This window comes from Mixophyes fleayi, chromosome 5 (assembly GCF_038048845.1).
Source record: "Mixophyes fleayi isolate aMixFle1 chromosome 5, aMixFle1.hap1, whole genome shotgun sequence".
Taxonomy (NCBI): Eukaryota; Metazoa; Chordata; class Amphibia; order Anura; family Limnodynastidae; genus Mixophyes; species Mixophyes fleayi.
The window spans coordinates 278,675,918-278,698,239 of NC_134406.1; the positions used below are offsets into that span (position 1 = coordinate 278,675,918).

General features: G+C 44.1%; 1 protein-coding gene across 2 annotated transcripts in view; it reads left to right on the top strand.

The window, feature by feature from the left end:
• The window catches only part of LOC142159400 (uncharacterized), a 29,914-nt gene that overhangs the window by 4,263 nt on the left and 3,329 nt on the right, over positions 1–22,322 (top strand). For both annotated transcript variants that reach the window (XM_075214270.1, XM_075214271.1), the window contains exon 3: positions 21,514–21,627. In XM_075214270.1, coding sequence (XP_075070371.1) covers positions 21,514–21,627 — 114 coding nt within the window. The remainder of the gene's footprint in view (positions 1–21,513; positions 21,628–22,322) is intronic.

Below are 22,322 nucleotides of genomic sequence, written 5' to 3' on the forward strand. Positions count from 1 at the left end.
CAGGAATAAGCTTTTCTCCCACACACAAAGTACACATTATCTGGGAGAACATAAGGAACAGTATAACCATTGATAATATCACACAACCATGCCTAGTGTCTCCATTTGTTCAAGACACGTGTCAGCATGGACAACATTCTTACAATTACCTATAGAGACTTTCCCAATGGATACTTTCTTATGTCTGTTTACACGTCCTAGTCTATGATGTCCATCAACATTTCTGCCTATTGGTGACCTTGCAAGTCTCCCTCCAAAATGAATGTGGCGAGCCATTGTCTGATCTGATAGATCAGCTTCCCAATTCTCCAGATGTTTTACATGTGATATATTTAGACACAGTAAAGACCGGTCTTAGGAGTATTGCTGAAGCTTCAGACTAGGGGACCTAGTGTTATTGTATTTCCCTTCTATGGACCTCCCTCCCCTCAATTCGAGGACCTCAGAGATATTTAGTGGGAACGGTACTAACACTATGTTATGCTGTCCCTGAGGCACATGAGAGCACACCCAGCACTCAGTTTGGTTTAGAACCTTACCCACTAAGGAGTGATAATCCTCCAGAGGATGCCTGCCCACGTCCAGATTATTATTGGACTGGCATCGCTGGATGCATCTCTCTTCGACTAGGGAGTCACAGTACTTACAAATACAATATTCATCAGACGATAGCCCCTCACACTGTCTCCAAGTTCCAGGGCTAGCAGACCTTTTCATAACCCCTGGACCAAGCTTGATAATGGGCTGCGCTGTGTGTTCTATAAACCTTTCTTCCAACTCCATCTGATCAGTGTCACTACCAGATCCTGCCTATGCCATCCATTCTCCTTTACAAAAATAGGGTTTCCTATAAAAAATTAAAACAAGAAAAATCCTGGAACAGAAGAAAAACAAAAATCGCCACTCCATTGCTGGGACGATAGTCTGGGCAACATCCTTGGCTCAGGTGTCTTGACTGCAGGGTTTCATGGAACAGGTTTATGAGTGACAGATCTGTGTCGTCGGTCTCAGTTTTATCTCGCACTTTCTCCGGGTTACTGACTTTCCTGCAGTGGGTGGAATGGACCCAGGTGTCTCTCTCTGCAACCTTCAGTGATGTGGTACTGGTCAGCAGCACTTGGTAGGGGCCTTCCCAACGGTCTGTTAGACAACCTGAGCGTAAGAAATTGCGGATCATAACATAGTCCCCAGGTTCAAGATCATGACCGTTCGTTTCTGGCATACCAGGTGACAGCATTTTTAGTTTTTGTTGTTGTTTTAGCTGTCTGCTCATTTTTATGAGATATTGCACAGTCACTTCATTTTTACACTTCAAGTCGTCTTGTGGACTCACAATCAAATAAGGTTGTCGGACGAACAGTATCTCAGATTAAGAGGAGGTCTCGGAGTGGTTCGGATCCCATGGAGGACTAGTGGCAAAGCTTCAGGCCACGCCAACCCAGTTTCAGCCATTATCTTACCAAGCTTGTTCTTAATTGTACCATTTACTCTTTCCACCTTACCACTAGCTTGTGGTCGGTAAGGGGTGTGAAGTCTGCTACTGATTCCCATGAGCTTACACATGTTCTGGAAGATATCACCAGTAAAGTGGGTACCCCTATCACTTTCTATGATTCTAGGGATACTGTATCTACACACAAACTCCTGAAAACATTTCTTTGCAGTGAACACAGCAGTATTAGTGGCTGCTGGATATGCTTCTACCCAACTGAAAAACACATCAATACATACTAACACGTATTTGAAATTCCTGCAAGGTGGTAATTGGATATAGTAACATAGTAACATAGTTGATGAGGTTGAAAAAAGACACCAGTCCATCAAGTTCAACCTATTTTGGATCTCCTGCGATCCTGCACTTATATTTGAAATTAATCCGGAGTAGGCAACCGCCCATCTGTTTCAATTTTGAAAATCCCCCCAGACTCAATATTGCAATCCAATTTTTACCCTATATCCACTACTATCCTTTATTTTAAATTAACGGTCGTATCCCTGGATACACCTTTCCGCTAAAAATTTGTCTAACCCTTTCTTAAACATATCTATTGAATCTGCCATCACAACCTTCCCTGGCAATGAATTCCATATCTTGACTGCCCTTACTGTAAAGAACCCCTTCCTTTGCTGGTTGTGAAATTTCCTCTCCTCTAACCTTAGGGGATGACCACGTGTCCTGTGTATGGTCCTTGGGGTAAAAAGTTCCCATGAAAGCTCTCTGTATTGACCCCTAATGTATTTGTACATAGTAATCATATCTCCCCTGAGACGCCTCTTTTCTAAAGTAAACATGCCTAAACTGGCTAACCTTTCCTCATAACTTAATGACTCCATACCCTTTATCAATTTTGTCACCCTTCTCTGAACCCTTTCTAGTTCCAAATTATCTTTTTTATAGAGTGGTGCCCAGAACTGTACTGCATATTCAAGATGAGGTCTTACCAACGATTTATACAGTGGCAAAATTACACTGTCTTCCCTTGCATCTATGCCCCTTTTTATGCATGCCAATACTTTGTTTGCCTTTGCAGCTGCTGCTTGACATTGAGCACTATTGCTAAGTCTACTGTCTACGAGCACTCCCAAATCCTTTTCCATTATAGATTCTCCCAAATTAATTCTATTTAATTTATAGATTGCGTTCTTGTTTTTGATCCCTGAATGCATAACCTTACATTTATCTGTGTTAAACCTCATATTCCATTTAGCCGCCCAATCCTCCAGTTTATTTAAGTCCCTCTGTAGAGAAGCTACATCTTGCTCTGATTTTATTACCTTACAGAGTTTAGTGTCATCTGCAAAAATAGAAACTTTACTCTCTAAACCATCACCAAGGTCATTAATAAATATATTAAAAAGGAGTGGTCCCAGCACGGAACCTTGAGGTACTCCACTTAAGACCTTTGACCAATTAGAAAATGTTCCATTTATCACAACTCTCTGTTCCCTATTCTCTAACCAGTTTTCGATCCAAGTACAAATTTTGATTTCTAGACCCAGTTCCCTTATTTTGTAAACCAACCTCTTGTGTGGCACTGTATCAAAGGCCTTTGCAAAATCTAAGTAGTAGTAATCTACTGTCCTGCCCTGGTCTAAGTTCCCACTAACTTCCTCGTAGAAACTAATTAGATTAGTTTGACATGACCTATCCCTCACAAATCCATGTTGATTCCCACTAATAATTTTATTGCGTACCAAGTAATCCTGAATACTGTCCCTTAAAATACCTCCCAGTTGTTTCCCCACTATAGATGTCAGGCTTACAGGTCTATAATTCTCTGGTTGTGATCTCGTCCCCTTTTTAAACAACGGCACCACATCTGCTATTCGCCAATCCCTTGGTACTGAGCCTGATGAGATTGAACCTCTGAAAATTAAGAATAGCGGTCTAGCTATTTCCGAGTTTAACTCCATAAGGACCCTTGGGTGTATGCCATCTGGACCTGGAGCTTTATTTATCTTTTTATCAATTTGTATTACCTGAAAAGGTCCGTCTGTAGGAGGGATATGGGATGGCTCAGTTGGTATAGTTTTCCCGACATTTTTCCTCAAACAAATAAGAAATGACATTGCCTTCTTACCAGCCTGAGAGGAAAAGCCAGGTGCACTCCAGTATGCTCTCACCAGTTTGCACATACCTTCTTTACCCAGATGAGTCAGACCAGGTGCTGCCTCAGACAGGCTTGGGTAATATGCTCTGGGAGCAACAGGCCTACCTTTTCCATCTCTCAAGAGTCCCGAGGACTCTTGACCAGATCCCTTCGCCTTCCAGACTGCCTTTTCCTATAGGGAACACAAATCTTGCATTTTAATCAATCTCTGCGTGTCTACTGTCTGAAAAACCATTATCGTTTCTGTCAATACAGTTATAGGTTGCCCTGCTGCCCATTTAGTAGCTTCGTCCGCCCTGTTATTGCCCAATGACACCGGGTCTTCTTCAGAGGTATGGGCTTTACACTTTGACGGCTACTGTCTTGGGTAACTGTATTGCTGTCAAAAGTCCTTTTATGTGTTGTGAGTGTGCCACTGGCGTGCCTGCTGCTGTCCTAAAGTTTCTAAGACGCTAAAGGGCCCCAAAATCGTGCACTACCCCGAAGGCGTACCTAGAGCAGTATATATATTAGCTGACTTACCCTTTGCCAACTCAAACTCTCCTTAATGCTACTAGTTCGGCCACTTGGGCCAAGTAAGGTGGGCCAAGGGGTTCAGCTTCTACAACATCCTGATCGTCTACAACAGCTTAACCAGTACATAGTTCTCCCGTCTCTGTCTGTCTATGACAACTCCCGTCTGTATAAAACGTAAAATCTACATTTTCTAAGGAGGTGTCACGTATGTCGGGCCTTACAGTAAAGGTGTGGTTCAGATATTCCATACAATCATGCGTATCAGTATTCCTTCAAAACTCATCACCAACCAGGGTGTCACGGGCACTAGGAGTCTTTACCCAGGGATCACCAGGTGATAGGCTTACCAGAGCAGTATAGATGGTAATATGGTACTCTGGTAGCAGGGTGATCACGGAACAGGAAATAGCAGATGATAGAGATGCTCAGGAAAGTCTATGACTAGCAGCACTGGTAATATGGATGTAGTAATACACGAGGAACTGTATGGACAAAGGACACGTGAGGGTAGTCAGTGGTCTGCGGTAGCAAGTTGTACCACTGCTATAGTGAGGAGGAATGTCCAACAGAAACGAGGAGGTGATGAGAGTCAGCGGTCTGCGGATAGCAAGTTGTACCGCTGCTATGTGAGAGGATACTGGAACAGGTGACACAGGAAACAGGGATCAGTGGTCTGCCTCTAGCAAGTTGTACCACTGAATATATATGTGAGGAGGAGCACGGGGAGAGACTGCAATACAGGGGATACACGGGCACCTTAAACTTGATCCACAATAACATGCACAATATATTAATGACTGAACAGCACTGCAATAATAGAAAGTCACAGGAGGTAATCCGGCACAAGATAACACAGTCAATGATGGCAATAGTCTCAGCGGATAGTAAACTCCAGAGGAGAACAAACTCAGTCCAGCAAGATATGCAATACACCAGCACAGTCAATGAGAAGTATGCATACCGTGGTTCAGGAGCAGGCTGTCAGACAGGAGTGCAGAGATACCTGAACGGCTGTAGGCCGGCAGGATGCGAAGTCCCAGGAGGATGAAGCGGTAATCAAGTAGGTGCAGCGCACAGGTAAGTAGACCAGCAGGGGAACAAATACTCAGGAAGCAGTAGTATGTAGGACTGGACTCCTGGAGGACCCTGAAGAGTAGCGATGATCTAGATGAGATGAAAACAGTGAGGCGCAGATCCGATGCAGACTGGCGAGTAGAGACCAGCGGGAACACGGAGAAGCACGGAGAGCGGGTCAGCTGTTGTAGGACGAGTAGAACTGAGAAGTAGCAGCAGCAGGACTCTGCAGGTACACGGAGGTAGCGGATAGCAACCAGCAGGTGCGGCAACGATGAAACACGGGAGAGCAGAGCTGAGCTGGAACTGTTGAGCACGGAGAGTAGCGGATAGGAATCAGTTGTAGCAGTCTCGAGGAAACACGGGAGAGATGAGATGAGCTGAAGACTGAAGCGCACGGAGGCAGCGGATAGGAATCAGCCAAACACTCACGATGAAACACAGGCGAGTTGAAGTAGATTGAAGACTGTAGTGCACGGAGGCAGCGGATAGGAATCAGCTAACAGTCATGATGGCACACAGGTGAGTTGAAGTAGATTGAAGACTGTAGTGCACGGAGGCAGCGGATAGGAATCAGCTAACAGTCACGATGATACATAGCAGAGTTGAAGTGGCTTGAAGACTGTAGTGCACGGAGGCAGCGGATAGGAATCAGCTAACAGTCACGATGATACACAGGAGGGTTGAAGTGGTTAGGAAACCACAGGAGTAGAAGTGGTCTGGAAACCACAGGAATCAGCAGCGCTGAATACACGAGGAAACACAGGAACACCTTCAGAGGCTCATGGGGAATGAGACTCCAAGATCAGGCAACGTGGTATTGACCACAGGTGCTTAATATAGGGAGTGTTGCCTGATCTGCCAATTAAGTTAAAGGAACAGGTACTGAAGGGTTTGAAAGGGCTGCGCATGCGCAGACCCTCAGGATGGAGGACGGCAACGGTTCCTAAATATACGGGAAGAAGCACTCACAGTCCGGTGAGTGACACAGGGTCTCCTCACCTCCCACCCTTTGTGCATCTCGAGGCACATATGGAAGGTATGTAGCTGGATTTAAAGTGCTACATCATTTGATGGTGATGTTTGAGGGTGCCATCAGAGCTAATTCCCATTTTGTGAACCTAGCTGAAGAGACATGTTTGGTTTGAGCTGAATTCAACAGCGCTGATACCGCATGAGGTGTATAGACAGTTGAATCATGTCCTAATACTACGTCCTCGCTCTTACTTACCAGAAGAGCAGATGCTGCTACACTTCTTAGACATGTTGGGAGTGATCTTGCCACAGTGTCCAATTGTGCACTGTAGTATGCTACCGGTCTGTTAGCGTCACCATGTTTCTGAGTGAGGACACCTGCTGCACAACCATCAGCTTCTGTACAGTATAGCTCAAAAGGCTTTTCATAATCAGGTATTCCCAATGCAGGTGCTCTAGTCAGACTATCTTTAAGATTAAAGAACGCTTGCTCTGACTCCTAAGTGTGTACGGCACATTCTGGTTTTGAGAAAGAGACTAGCTTCTGCAATGGTAATGCCAGAATAGAAAAACCTGGGATCCAGGATCTACAGTATCCACACATCCCCAGGAAGGTACGAATCTGCTTCTGGCTCTGCAGCAGAGTCATGTGTTGTGTGGCCTCGATTCTGTCCGTTGTCAAGTGTCTTAGCCCCTGGGTGAGACAGTGTCCTAAGTATTTAACCTTAGTCTGACATGGCTGTAACTTGTCCTTTGCAACTTTGCGCCCTGTTTGCGAGAGATGCTGTAACAACAATTTAGTATCATGTAAACATCGTCCACATATTGAATCAGAACAGACCCGTTTCTTGGTTGGAAGGATTGTAAACAGTCATGTAAGGCTTGGGAGAAAATACTAGGGCTGTCATTGAACCCCTGGGGAAGTCTGGTCCATGTGTATTGCACCCCCCTATAGGAAAATGCAAAAAGGTATTGGCAGTCAGTGTGAAGAGGGACTGAGAAGAAGGCAGAACAGAGGTCAATGACAGTGAAATGACTAGCAGACGGTGGAATCTGCATGAGGATGACAGCTGGATTAGGCACTACGGGGAATTGGCTCTCAGCAACTTTATTAATTCCCCTTAAGTCCTGGACTAATCTATAGCCCCTCCCCCCACTCTTCTTCATAGGGAAAATGGGACGATTGGCTGTGCTGGATGTACGAATTAAAATCCCTTGTTGCACAGCCTCTCAATAACAGGATACACTCCTAATTCCACCTCCGGTTTTAATGGATACTGTGGGATTTTTGGAGCTATCCTACCACTTTTTAGATTTACCATCACAGGAGCTACATTTGCCATCAATCCAGTGTCCTGTCCATCTTTGGTCCATAGGGAACCCGGTATCTCCAGCAACAGCCCCTTTACTTAAGATGGGCTTTGTTCTATAACAGTAGAGTGTAACATTAACCTTTGTGGGTTGTCCAATATATCCTGTACCTCATGCGCGACCTTCTCTGGTATATCTAGGAATACACCATCAGGGGTACAGTATATGACACATCCCATTTTGCACAACAAGTCTCTTCCTAGTAAGTTAGTAGGAGTTGTTGCAGCCAAGAGAAACGAATGCTTGGTATGCAGAGGCCCGATAGTAATTTCTGTGGGTTTAGTTAAAGGGTAATGTAACACTCTTCCCGTTACCCCCATAGCTGGAACAGTTTTGCTAGTTACCTGTAGATTTAAAGGAGAGGTTATCACTGATCTGGCCGCCCCTGTATCTACAAGAAAAGTTTGTTTCCTACCAGCTATGTCAACTATTATTGAAGGTTCTTCCCTCAGACTCTCAGTTAACCTCACTGGCTGTAGACTACAGGTATGACCTGACCCCTAGCACTGACTGTCACTTTTCCGCACAGCATTTGCTGCTATAACATGCGCAGGTATCTGTGAGCTCTCTAATCTAGGTGAGTTTCTCCTTTGTGGGTATCTATGTGACCCTCCTCTAGGTGTTATGTATCTTTCCTTTCTGCAATCTTTCATGATATGTCCTTCTTCATTGCAGTTGTAACACTTCACTACTCTATGTCTCCTGTTATGTGAGTTGTAGGCTGGTGGTCGTGTGGGTCTTCCCTCTAAAGCTTGTATACTTACCGTCATTAACCTATCACTCTTCTCTTCTTTCTTCCTAAAAATATTTTTGTCATGTTCCACATCAGACTCCCTAAGGGAATCTACTGTGTTGCCCCTCCAATTAGGTAATGAGGTTTGTACTCTTGTCTTTAAATTTTCTCTGAGACCATCCATTAATACCGTTACAGCCACTTCCCTGTGATGTGGATCCTCTCATATGTCGGATATCCCAGTGAGCCGTGTCATTGTTGACAGAGCCCTAGCAAAGTAATCCGTTGCAGTTTCACTATACTTTTGTTTGATAGTGAAAATTTTACTCCAATTCACTACTACAGGAAAATAGTTGGCCAGTTGTGAGGTAATTCTAGTAATATTTTCTTGGTTATTCTCGTCTGTTAAGGTTTTGTCCTCCTCCAATATACAATCCTTAATAAACTTTTGTATATCTGTATTGGAATGACGGCCCTTAACACCACGCGCCAATCTTTATTGGTTGGCTCCTGCGCATTTCCTAAGTCTTTAATGAATTTCTGACATCTGGCCAACTCTTTTCTAGGATCTGGGAAATCAGTCATAATAGAATGTAGTTCAGATCTGGTCCAAGGACAATGCATTGCTACATTCCTGATGGGAACTATACCATCCTTATCCGCTTTCCCATTAGGAACTGCTATAGTGCGGACAGGATAAGCACCAACTGCTCACTACATTCAAAATTAATCACAGAAACTGCTGTTTCAGTACCCTGGATGTTCTCTCTCCTAGTGGTTACCCCACTACTCTCACCTATCTCAGCCGCTGCCCCTGCTGGTGGGACCGCTCCCATTCCACATTTGCATGGAACTTCTAACATGTTAATAGCATTGGCAATGGCTGAAATTACAGTGGGTTCATCGTCTTCCTCAGATACATTTTTAAGTTGAATTAGAACAGGATATAATTTGCTCATTTCATTTTTATCATTTTTAATAACGGCCGTACTTATACCCCCAACCACATATGGCGGCGGGGGCGTGCTTGGGCTAAGTTCTCCACGCTTCTCAGTGGCTACTTCCGCTGTGCACATGCTTTTCGCCACACCTACTTCCGCTGTGCACGCGCTGCTTTGCCACGTGTACCCTTCCAGCTGCCACAATTTTAAACAGTTATTATGTTTAGTTCTCACTTTTGTTGATTTAATCAACCACACCTTTTCTCTAACGTTATTCAGTACCTCTGAATTGAAACTACCTATCGTTGGGAAAGGCCTAACACAATCTTTGGTCATCTTGACCCATTTGTCGCAATACGCCGTTGCGTATGCACCATATATTTTATACATAAGAAATCTCGCCGAACCAATCGGCCCTTCTTTAGGCAGTACATCGACCATCTCTAGCGTATGCTTAGCACCCATGTTGAACAATATCAATATCTATGCAGACCACATGGCTATCAGCTCCTCGATACCCTATCTCTCCAGCAAATACTTTCAACACTCTGCCACACGCAATCTACTGCTAGAGATCTTTAATGGCCGTGGACGAATTGCTCAAACTGCGTCCACTCACTTCTTCTCGTACCAAACGAGGAATCCCTAACTCAGAAATATCAATGTGAACCACAGGGCTATCAGTTCCTTGATACCCTGTGTCTTTAACAAATCTGTTGAGTCTATTATCACTGGTAGCACTGGTTAAATCAATCGACCAACCTTGCCAATATAATTCCTCCAGCTGCTCTCCCAAGTCACAATCACAGCCTTACCGTGCGGTCTGATCGCACCGCTTAAAAATACTAATTATCAGTAAACGTTGCGATTACTATTGGGCGCGCTTGCGAAAACTTCCTTTGTTTTCGCCACCAGTAAACCTGCCTCGTATACCGTTCACAAGTTGGGCAACCTGCCTCGTCAGACAGCAACTGACACTCTATTTAATAATAAATCAAACCTTGGTGTATCTAAGTCACAAAATCACACAATATACACCTTTTCTGCGCAGAAAATCAACTTCCCAACAATAGTAATAACGTTTCAGAGGCTTTAACAAGTGATTATACTATGCATGTATAACAAACTATCAAAACGATTGTCTAAACACGTGGCCACAATACCGGAAGTACACATACGCTATGCAATGCGATATTTTAAAAACGCAAAAAACGACAATAAAAAGAAACCGTTTTCTCTCTTGTCCCTAGATTCAAGTTAGTGCTCCTTAGATAATGCAAAAACGAGGAACCGAAATCCGTAGGCCTTGCGTATCGTCCGGTAGTGTAACTTTCGCCGCAAGCCCCCAAATTGTTATGCACGTCTAGTTGCTATCCAATAACGATTGTCGATTGCCGATATGTGGTTCCAAAGCACAAAGTGATTTAATAGCCAAAAGTAGCAGAATAACAAATCGGAATAAAATAAGTACAGCCGTTACTTATCGCAGGCGCTCTGGATCCAGTGTACAGTCATTCTGCTCTGAAGGCTGTGGTCAAGTAGACTGGTCACTAGGTCCAGATCCCCTGCTTATATACAGTCAGTGAATACAGTAAAACAATGCAGATGATGTGGCTTGCTTCTATTGGTCCAGGCTTCAGGAAGGTCCAGTGTACTGCAGGTCATAGGCCAGTTCATACCAAAATATCCAAAGGTGGGCGTCAGCTCTCCAGGGGATGCACTCTGATTTTCCCGCCAAGATTCCAGTTTCAACTAGTCAATTTACATTATACAGGCAGTATCATTTTAAACATTTATTCCCTAACATCGCTAACTAGAGTATGCAATGTGCGATCCCTTCGGCGAATGAACAGGACAACTGCGGATGAATAGGGGATTAAAATTATACTAAACATGACATATTTCCTGCAACCTGAACCTTTGATTTCACTAACATGTATATAACTTGTAATATTAAATATAAATACTGCTACAGTTCGACATAAATGACTATGTGTTGCAACTACAATTGTGTACTAATTACAAATGTGTATGTTCATGTGAATGTGTGAACTTGTTATTTGCCACGTTTTGTGGCTGGATATGCTTCCCCACGCCGTAGTGTGCTCTACGCATAATTTTCAGACAAAGACAACCAAGTTGGCTAGATATAAATTGAAATTACTTTATTTAATTTGTTGACTTCGATACAGCAATCTCATATGAACCAAAACTCTGAAATTGATCATGATCCCATTTGGATAGTCAACTTATATGTGCATACTTCAGAATTATTGATTTTTTTTAAATTATTATTATGTACTTTGGTTTTTAATTGTCATCTTTTATCACAGTTTTCATGTTTATCATTCCTATTTCGTAATTCAAATAATTGTTAATAAAAGTTTTGGTTTTTTTTTCAATTGAGTTGAATGTTATTTCTGCCATTTTCAATATAAGTTATACTTATGTAATAGAACTATTTTATTTATATTATATTAATATGTAGTTGGTACTTCTTACTGTGTTTTGGAGTTTGTATCTATGGTGACGTTCACCTGTGCTGTCTGTAACTCCAAGTTGCCGTCCGGACGGTCAGGCGTGGACACATTGTGGGCAGTCTGGGGATCGTAGGCTGTGTGCGCCAGGGGGTTCTGGCTCTGACATGACAGAGCCTGCCCGGGCACTGACCAATACTGTGGCTGAACTTGCCCAGTTAATGCGGTCTGTGGGCGGTCCTTCTCAAAACCCCCCCTGTCTCTGTAGCTAGAGGGGTGGATTCTGTTCCTGGTTCATTAAGCCAGTGTCCAGCTGGACCTGTGGTTGTGGATTCTGGAGACCCGGCCTGGGTATATGGTCTTGCACCCTCGGTACAGGGTTTGGTTTAGTTTTTGACGCCTGTTGAGCCTCGTTCGGGGCGCCCTGTTGCCTAGCAACAGGTGTGCCGCGCCCCCAGCTGTTCTCCGTCGGGCGCATGCGCCCAGGTCTGTCCCATTGCTAGGCAACTGGACGCTATTATCGGCACACAGCGTGCCTGACCCTGCCTCCTCCAGCCTCCTCCAATCCCTGCTCCTATTTAAACCTGGCTCTGGCGCCATTAGGGTGCCAGAGTAACAGGTTTATGTCTCCAGCAATTCTAGTGAGTGTTGTGACCCGGCTTCCCTGACCATCCTCCTGTGCATCCGCTCTCCTGTTGTGACCCGGCTTGTCGACCATCCTCCTATCTGCGTGCCCCACTTTGTTCCTGCGACCTTGACTTGTTTGACTACCCTTCTGGATTCTCCTTTTGTACCTTGCATCCCCGATTGGCTTGACCCGGACCATCTGACCCTTCTATCACTACACAGGCAACTGGTTAGTAGGACCGCGACCTGCGTGCTCTGTGCAGCGAAGTCCAAACCTCCTTGCGGGGGTCCCTGGCGAATACCAGGAGTACGTTAGACTCCGCACCTACTAGTTCAGTACCGGTTATTGTTCTCCTCTATTCCAGTCTTCTACCAGTCCTGACCCTTTTCTTCCTCTATAGAGAGGATGTTGCAATCCGTTACGCGATCCTCGTATTGTGAACCAGGAGGGTGGTGGTGCCCCTGCAGGGAAATGAGTCAGATTCTGACTGTACTTCCCAGAAGGAGGGCAAAGTGGTGGCTGATTATGACTTGGAGAATTCTTCTTTTGTGGAGGAAGTTCTTCCTGACCGTCAGAATGTAGAAGATTTGATAAGGTACTGTAGATTTCTGAGGCGGTATTCCCTGAAACTGTGAAGCCTGCTCTCTTTACACGGTGGACAGAGACTCCTTTTGTCTTACCCATCATCTTCCTAGTTGGACGATTTGTTTGGTTAGCCTTGGTCTACACCGGATTGTATGTTCCAGGTTTCCCATCGGCTGCTTTCTTGTTATCCTTTTCCCCCTGAGGTTCTCACAAAATGGGATGCTCCTCCCAGTTGTAAGGCTGGGTAATGTCACTACCATTACTCTTCCCAATGCAGCAACTCTTAAGGACGGCCTTAAGTCCATTTTCATAGCCGCGGGTGCAACATTTGCTTTGGGCTGGGTTAACAAAACTTTAGAACACTGGTCAGAAAAGCTGTCTGAGGGTTTGTTGACTGGTAGACCATCTGCTGAACTGCTTCCTTTGGTGGAACAAATTCGGAGAGTTGCGAATTTCTTGGGCCTCGAAGATGTTCAAATTCCTGTTCTTTTGATCTTCAGGTAAGTCTCTGGGTCAGTACTCCACCAGTCAATCCTCCAGAGGTCACTCGTCCACCCCTAGGGCTGGTCTGTAACATGGATGTCAGACCTTGTCAGCTCGGTGTCTGGTAATTGTCAACAGAAAAGCTGTCGGCATGATCTGCCCCTTTACAGTCTGCCATGGTGGGTGCCTGTCTTCTTCTATTCAGGGATCAGTGGTTTCAGTCTAGCACAGATGTCTGGGTTCTGGGAATTATGGACCAGGGTTACATGATCATTCTCCTCTGGTATAATCCCAGGCGGTTCTTTTCCACGGGGCTTCTGCATGTCCGCAAAAGCAACTAGCTCTGCGTCGGACCATCCAATCCCTGATTTCTTCTGGAGATATTCCAGTTCAGGAATCACAAATAGGTGTTCCAAAACAGTTTATTCAGGTCAATTCTGAATCTAAAATCTTTAAACACCCAGGTCAGGGTGCCTAGATTCAAGATGGAGTCCTTGCGGTCGGTGATTCACAGTATGGAACAAGGAAGTTCATGATGGCTCTAGAACTCAAAGATGCCTATCTTAATTTTCCCATCTGGGAGTATCATCCGTCGCACCTCAGGTTTGTGATTCAGTCGGATCATTACTATTTACAGACACTTCCTTGTGGTCTGGCCAAAGCTCTGTCGTTCTTCACCAAGATCATGGCCATCATGGCAGCGCTGTTGCGGTCCAGTGGAATTGCTATCATCCCTTACCTGGACGATCTTCTTCTAAAGGCGGAGTCCCCAGTTGTACTCCTGTCCCATATCTAGGTAATGACTCAGACTCTAGAGTCCTACGGTTTGATCCTCAACTTCAAGAAGTTCAAGTTGACTCTGACCGAACAGATTATCTTTTTGGGAATTCTATTTGACGCCCAACAACATCGGGTGTTTTTGTCTCCGAACAAAATTCAAGCTTTACAGAGGATGGTAAGATCTCTGTTAGATATCAGTCAGACCTCTGTACACTTCTGCATGAGGGTTCTGGGCAAGATGGTATTGACTTTCGAGGTGGTCCAGGTTGCTCAGTTTTATGCCCAGTTTAAAGCTGGAACTCCTTTCAAGTGGAACAGATCCCACCTGAATCTGTACGGTCAAGTGTTCCGTGTTTCTCCTTGAGTGTGTCAGTCCCTTGTTTGGTTGCAGAAGAACAATCTCTGCAAGGGTTGTCCATTCTTGATCTGGGATTGGACCTTTATTACACTGGATACCAGCCTTCGGGTTTGGGATGCTGGCTGATTTCACACACTTTTCAAGGTCTTTGGACTCTGTAAGAAACCAAACTTCTAATCAATGTATTGGAACTGCGAGCAGTGTTCCGTGCTCTGATCAGCGCGTAACACTGCTGCAGGGAAAGGTGGTAAAGATAGTCGGACATGGTGGCATACCTCTATCACCAGGGCGACACCAACAGTCCTTTAGCCATGCGAGAGACACACAGGTTCTTTTCATGGGCCGAATCTCACTTTCAGGCTGTCGTGGCAAGTTCTATCCCCGGTATAGAAAATTGGGAAGATTATTTTTTCAGCAGACAGACTCTGCATCCCAGCGAATGGTCTTTCCAGCCAGAGGTGTTTTGCCAGTTGGTAGACAAGTGGGGTCGACCTGATGGCATCTTGGTTGTACTATAAGCTCTAGCTATTCTGCTCCTGGGCCAGAGAACCTCTGGCTGTCATGTCTGTTCCTTGGTGTTTCCGCTTAGTTTACCTATTCCTACCGGTAGCTATGCTTCCGAAAGATCTTAAATAGCCTTGGAGGGCTTGGTGCATAGACATTCTTGTCATGGTGAGGGTCGGTCCTGGTGTCTGCCACTATTGCCAGACCTAAGTCAAGGACTGTTTTATCATCTCTGTTTAGAACATCTGGCTTTAACGGCATGGCTGTTGAAGCCATGATCCTACGAGCTAAGGGTTTGTCTGAGCGGGTGGTAAAAACCATGCTCGCAAATTGGGTTTGGCTAAACTATATTATCGTGTCTGGAGGACATATGTTGCCTGGTGTCAAAAGAAGGGTATTGTCACGGGCACTAGGAGTCTTTGCCCGGGATATCACCAGATGTAGTCTTACCAGAGTAGTGTATGCACACAGTGATCTTCTGGTAGCAGGGTGACTAGCGGAACAGGAGAATCAGCAGATGGTTAGAGGATGCTAGAGGAAAGTCTATGACTAGCAGCAACAGGTTATGGGTTAAACAATATGAACACGAGGATCTTGATGGACGTGAAGACGTGAGGAAAGTCAGTGGTCTGCGTACAGCAAGTTGTACCACTGCTATAGTGAGAGGAATGTCCAGGGATAGATAGGAGGTAGTGAAGTCAGTGGTCTGCGTACAGCAAGTTGTACCACTGCTTGTAGTGATGGGACTGGTTCCAGGTGCAAGTAGGTAACGGGGAAGTCAGTGGTCTGCGTATAGCAAGTTGTACCACTGCTTATAGTGAGGAAACTTGTAACTGGTGCCAATAGGAAACAGGGAGTCAGTGGTCTGCGTTCAGCAAGTTGCACCACTGCATATATAGGTGAGGATAGGCACTAGGGTAGATGAGTGGAACATCGAAGGTAACACGGAGAGCACAAGGAACTTGATTCCAATGGTATATATAATACAATAGCAAATGACTAGCGCTGCTTGAAGATACAAAGTCACTACTGAGATCCAGGTCGTATGAGACAAAGTCAATAGCATCTATAACTTCGTGAGATAGAGGACTCCGTAGATGAGCAGAACACAGTCGAAGCGGATATGCAATAAACTGGTAAAGTCAATAAAAGATAAGCATACCGCGATTCAGTTGAGCAGCCTGTCACGAGAGAAACACAGGGATAGCTGAGCGGCTGAACGCCGACACGAGTAGAGGCCACAGGAGAGTGGTAGCGGTAATCCGTGTCTGTGAAGCACACAGACAGAGAACATCACACGAGTGGATCAATGATGATTCTGCGGAGGTCAGCAGGAATAGTAGACATGAAGAAACATAGGAGAGTTGAAGCGGTCTGGCAACCGGCAATGCAGTAGTCAGGAATCAGCTAGGACTGAAGACACGATGAAACACAGGAGAGTTGAAGTGGTCAGGAAACCGGCAGTGCAGTAGCGAGGAATCAGCTGGAGCTGAAGACACGATGAACACAGGAGAGTTGAAGTGGTCAGGAAAACGGCAGTGCAGTAGCGAGGAACTAGCTGGAGCTGAAGACACGATGAAACACAGGAACACCTTCAGACACTCACAGGGAATGAGACTCCAAGATCAGGCAACGAGGTAATGACCACAGGTGCTTTAAATAGGGAGTGTTGCCTGATCAGCCAATTAACTAAAAGCAACAGGTCTGAAGGGTTCATAGAGGCTGCGCATGCGCAGACCATAAGGATGGCGGGCGGCCACGGTTCCTAACAACGGGAGAAGAGGCACTCACAGTCCGGTGAGTGACAGGTATCCTATATATTCTTTTTTGTTCTCCAGGTTGCTTCTGTTCGTACAAGATGGGCTGGATGCTGGTTTGCGCCACAGTTCACTTAAGGATCAGGTGTTGGCTCTTTTTCAGTCTTCTTTAAAAGAAGACTTGCTCTCATGCCTGATGATTCATTTCATTTAGGGGGTACTTCATGTACAGCCTCCATATGTTCCTCCGGCAGTGCCTTGGGATTTAAACTTGGTGTTAAATGCTTTAGAGCATTCCCTGTTTCAGCCCTTTATACATCTATCTTATCTCTTATTTTAAATCCACTGTGTCTGAGTCCGCGCCTCCTGGTGTATAGGGATGTTGCCACAAATGGACTTAAAATTCGGATGGAGTCCCCACCCTGTAAGAGAGATAATAATGATAAATACAAAAGTATATTAGGTACCTGGGCGCATAACAATGTGTAAATGTCAAAATCAGTTGTTTTATTCAACAATATAATATAAACACGTTCTGGCCAGAACAGTTTAAAACATAAATATGGAAAAGGTGTGTGAGAGTGTGTGAGATATATATATATATATATATATATATATATATATATATATATTATTTTATACGACTTGCAAGAGTATGTATATTCAACTGCAATATGATATATCTTGTATTAATTGCAAATGGGTCACAGAACAAATATGTTTCTAGTAATTCCAATATGATATGGAGTAGTTGGACAAAGTCATTGACAAAGGTAGAAAACAATAACAGGTCCGTATGGATTCTAAATGTGATCAATCCAAACGTATTCTAATAGCTCCAGTGATATATAGAGTTGATAAATGTGGACATTGATAAAGATGAAAAAAGTCCATATAGGTTCCAAACGTGTCCAACCAATGGTTTGAAGAACCAATAAATTGTATGATACACTCACATTTGAGTGGGTTCGTGGTTCCGTCAGCTCGGGGGGGTCCTTCTCCTACAGTCAGGGATCCAGAACCTGAGAAACCCTCTTGTAATTTTTGACATACTTAATACTAACAACCTTAACTTGAAATTCACGGCCCAGTTTAGTGAGGAAAAGGGTCGAATTTTTGGATCTAGACATCTCCATTGTAGATAACCAGATTCAGACCAAAATATTCTTGAAACCAGTGGATTGCAATTCATTTATCCCAGCTATAAGCAATCCTTTAATTAGATGGCACACTAACATTCCAAAGGGTCAATTTACTAAAATCAGACGAAATTGTACCAGTCTCTCTCTATGATGAACAATCCAACATCCTGAAGGAAAAATTCATGGAGAAGAAACTATGAGAAAAGCACAATAGAAAAAGCCTATGAGGAGGTTAGGAAGATAGACAGAGAAACCCTCCTTGTCTCTGAAAACAACAAAAGACACCAATGACCACTTTGAATCCACAAAATTACCAAATATAGTCAGAATCATAGGGAATTAGAAAAAAAACCATTCAAAAACACTGGGGTGTACTATTAATGGATGAGACTTTGAAGGAAATCCTTCCTAACAAACCAAAATGATATACAGAAAGTCTGATTCCCTTAATACTAAGCTTGTAAAATGCTGAATCCCCACAGACAGAGCCAACAAGCTACCTGGCTAAATGAAAACAGGACGGGCTTCTAATATTGTACTAGATGCCAAGACTGTAAATTAACAAACCAAAATGGAACCAAACCCATAATGGAGTTTCACTCCAACATCACAGGGGAATCGTACAAGATTAAGGACAAAATAACATGTGACACCATGGGAGTGGTGTATTTGTTGGAATGTCCACGTGGACAACAATATGTCGGCCGTACGATACGTAAGTTGCACGTACGAATAGCAGAGCATCTTCGCAACATTAGGAACAAATCAGAAAGTCATAGTGTGTCTGACCATTTCCACAAATACCATGATCATGAATCATCGTTACTCAAATTCATAGGGATCTGCAAGGTACAGAAACCTTAGAGAGGGGGGATTACATTGCACTTATTTCTAAGGAAGAGGCTAGGTGGATTTATAATCTAAAAACCCTGACCCCCAAGGGATTAAATGTGGATTTTGACCTAGTATATTTTTTGAACACCTGAACCTTCCCATCATTCATCACATACGTTCCAGTTTATGTACATTATCCATAGTTAGCCCATCCTCAACAGGCCTGATCTTGTAAGCTAAGCAAGGTCGGGTCTGGTTGATATTTGGGTGGGAGACCACTTATGAGCATCAGGAGCAGTTGAACCCACTTTCTCATTGAGAAAGTCCCAATCCATACGGATTCTGACATATCTAGGACACCATCCGGGACATTTGGAGGTAAACAGAATTAAGTTCGACATTCTCGCGTGTATGTATTCAAGATACTTAATGAGTGTCCCCTTCTTGTGCGGCAGCATATATACGGAGGAATATGATCATCCATTGATTACCCACTAGATACATTGTGAGGAGGCTGATATCTACCGCCTCTTGCTACAGGTGTGTAGACATTAGTATATTAGATATTTGGGCCAGTAGTCATATGCTCGTGTATATAGTAACACGCCTTTATTCTTTATAGATCGTTTGCCCGAGTTAGCAAGACACTACATCGGATGCATTCAAATTGGAAGCTCTATATCATAAGGACAATTTGTGTATATTTTAGATATTCTTGGGGATTAGTACATATTTATATATTTTATCTTAATAAAGTCAGTTTTTATTCTATGCAGTCGTCTGCATTATTCTAATAGATATTTAAGGTTGATGTGCGCTGGGATTATTGTAGTAAGAACACCCTGTCTGTTGTTGCTGGGAACCGGCTTTGCTTACTTTGCCACCGTTCCCTTTCGTTGTCCCTAATGCACTCTCTTGACGCAGTAGGAGGGGCTTACAAATGCTGCCACCACTGGACTCCTTACCGGCATCCAAAGCCGGGTTTCTTCTGGGTAACTGACGCTGTTAGTGTACCCCGTTACTGGTGTACCTGGGCTGGTGCTCCTAACCTCTTCCCATAGATCAGGTTGCTGTGGATGGATCCCCCCTGGCCTATCACACTGGCCAGAGCTGCTGGGTAGCGGCAGAGCAGTGGTACTGGATGCTGGGTCCAAACCTCAGAAACAGCCGGGAATGGATTAGATTTTGGGTCTAATCTGTAGGTCACAGGATTTTCAGCATGGAAGATGTTTTCAAGCAGTTCTTTGAAGCAAGTGATGTTTATTTGCAGTCACACTGATTGAAGGTATCAGTGCTCAGGTCAGATGTTATCAGAAGAACAATTTTCAATAGAAGACAGTGCTTTTTATACAGATGTGGACACAACCTCACAGGCTATTTTTAGAATCAGGATGCAATTTGTTTACCCAAATATGGATTTACATGCAATGCAAAGCTAACAATATTTACACTTTTCTGTTATGTGCTAAAACTTCATGCTTGCATTATCTGAGATGCAGTCACCCCAGACACCCAGGCAGTGGCCCCCTGCTGGGTATGCTGGGTATACAGGCTAAACAGGTGTTTGTCACTTCACATAAAGACTTACTTAACATTTCTTGCTATCAGCAAACAGACTTCCTTTAGCAACCATACAAACCTAAACAATGACACTTGTATACAAAACACATCCCAATGTAACATAAGTGCACTTCAAATTATACATCTGTGCCTGCAGCTCTGATTGAAATAGATTTGTACAATAAATTATTTCCATATTATCCAGCCACAAATAAGCTATTTATAAGTGATTCAGTCACAGGCAGGAATAAAATATGTTCTAAAAACAGTTTTTAAACATGTCCTCCAGATCCACAGGTAACCCCAAGTTCTCTCATCATCATCATCATCTATTTATATAGCGCCACTAATTCCGCAGCGCTGTACAGAGAACTCGCTCACATCAGTCCCTGCCCCATTGTAGCTTACAGTCTATATTCCCTAATATACACACACATAGACCAAAAGAGTCCTACCAGTATGTTTTTGGAGAGTGGGAGGAAACCCACTCAGACACGGGGAGAACATACAAACTCCACGCAGATGAGACCATGGTCGGGAATCAAACTATTGACCCCAGTGCTGTAAGGCAGCAGTGCTAACCACTGAGCCACCGTGCTGCCTACAGACACATCTCATTCCACATCTCCATTTGTGAGAAGTAAATCCAGAATTCTTTCCCTGTACGATGGATCCCTAGTTACCTAGGAATCCAACTACATATGCTTAAAGAGTTAGTACAAGTTAATAGTCTGCAGAGAAGTAGTCCCTTCCAGCTAGTTCCTAACTAAAACGGAGATCAGGCGTATTCCTGGGTGTACCATGTTACAGGAGGACCAGATGTATTGAGGACGATGCAAGGTGGGGGGAGACAGGGTGTAACTGAACTCTGCCCAGCAACAGTAAAGGTGTATATTACTGCGGTTGTGCATTAATTGCTGTTCAAACCCTTGTCTGACTGCTGCACCTATGCCTGAGTAAGCACGGTCACATATGGATCTCAGCTTGTGGATTTTTATTTCATTCTGCTTGGTAGAACCGAGCCATAGCAGGAAGTGCTATTCCTGATGACTTGTAATGATGTGTAAATGCTGTGCTTTAATATATCCACACAGGTTGTCTCTGATTGTGTCCACAGCTTTTCTCAAATGTATTAAAGAATTCATTTTTATTTTTTAATGTTTAACTCTTTTGTATTGTTTCAGGAACAGAAACTCCAGCTGCGCAGTCTGAGATTGTGCCAATGTTACAACGGGGAGTGGAGCCCAGTGCTGGCAATGTTCACACATGCGGCATGAATGCAACAAATGTAACATCTGGTGAGTAATCGGCATACCGAAGCCTATTGTAGCTGTAGGGTCACTGTTACAGGATGCGTGGGTTACACGTGGTCCAGGTGTAGGTTAATGTTACATCATGCGTGGGTTACACGTGGTCCAGGTGTAGGTTAATGTTACAGGATGTGAGGGTTACACGTGGTCCAGGTGTAGGTTAATGTTACAGGATGTGAGGGTTACACGTGGTCCAGGTGTAGGGTTAATGTTACACGATGTGAGGGTTACACGTGGTTCAGGTGTAGGTTAATGTTACAGGATGTGAGGGTCACACGTGGTCCAGGTGTAAGGTTACTGTTACAGGATGTGAGGGTTACACGTTGTCCAGGTGTAGGTTACCGTTACATCATGCGTGGGTTACACGTGGTCCAGGTGTAGGTTAATGTTACAGGATGTGAGGGTTACACGTGGTCCAGGTGTAGGTTAATGTTACAGGATGTGAGGGTTACACGTGGTCCAGGTGTAGGATTAATGTTACAGGATGTGAGGGTTACACGTGGTTCAGGTGTAGGTTAATGTTACAGGATGTGAGGGTTACACGTGGTCCAGGTGTAGGTTACTGTTACAGGATGTGAGGGTTACACGTGGTCCAGGTGTAGGTTAATGTTACAGGATGTGAGGGTTACACGTGGTCCAGGTGTAGGGTTAATGTTACAGGATGTGAGGGTTACACATGGTCC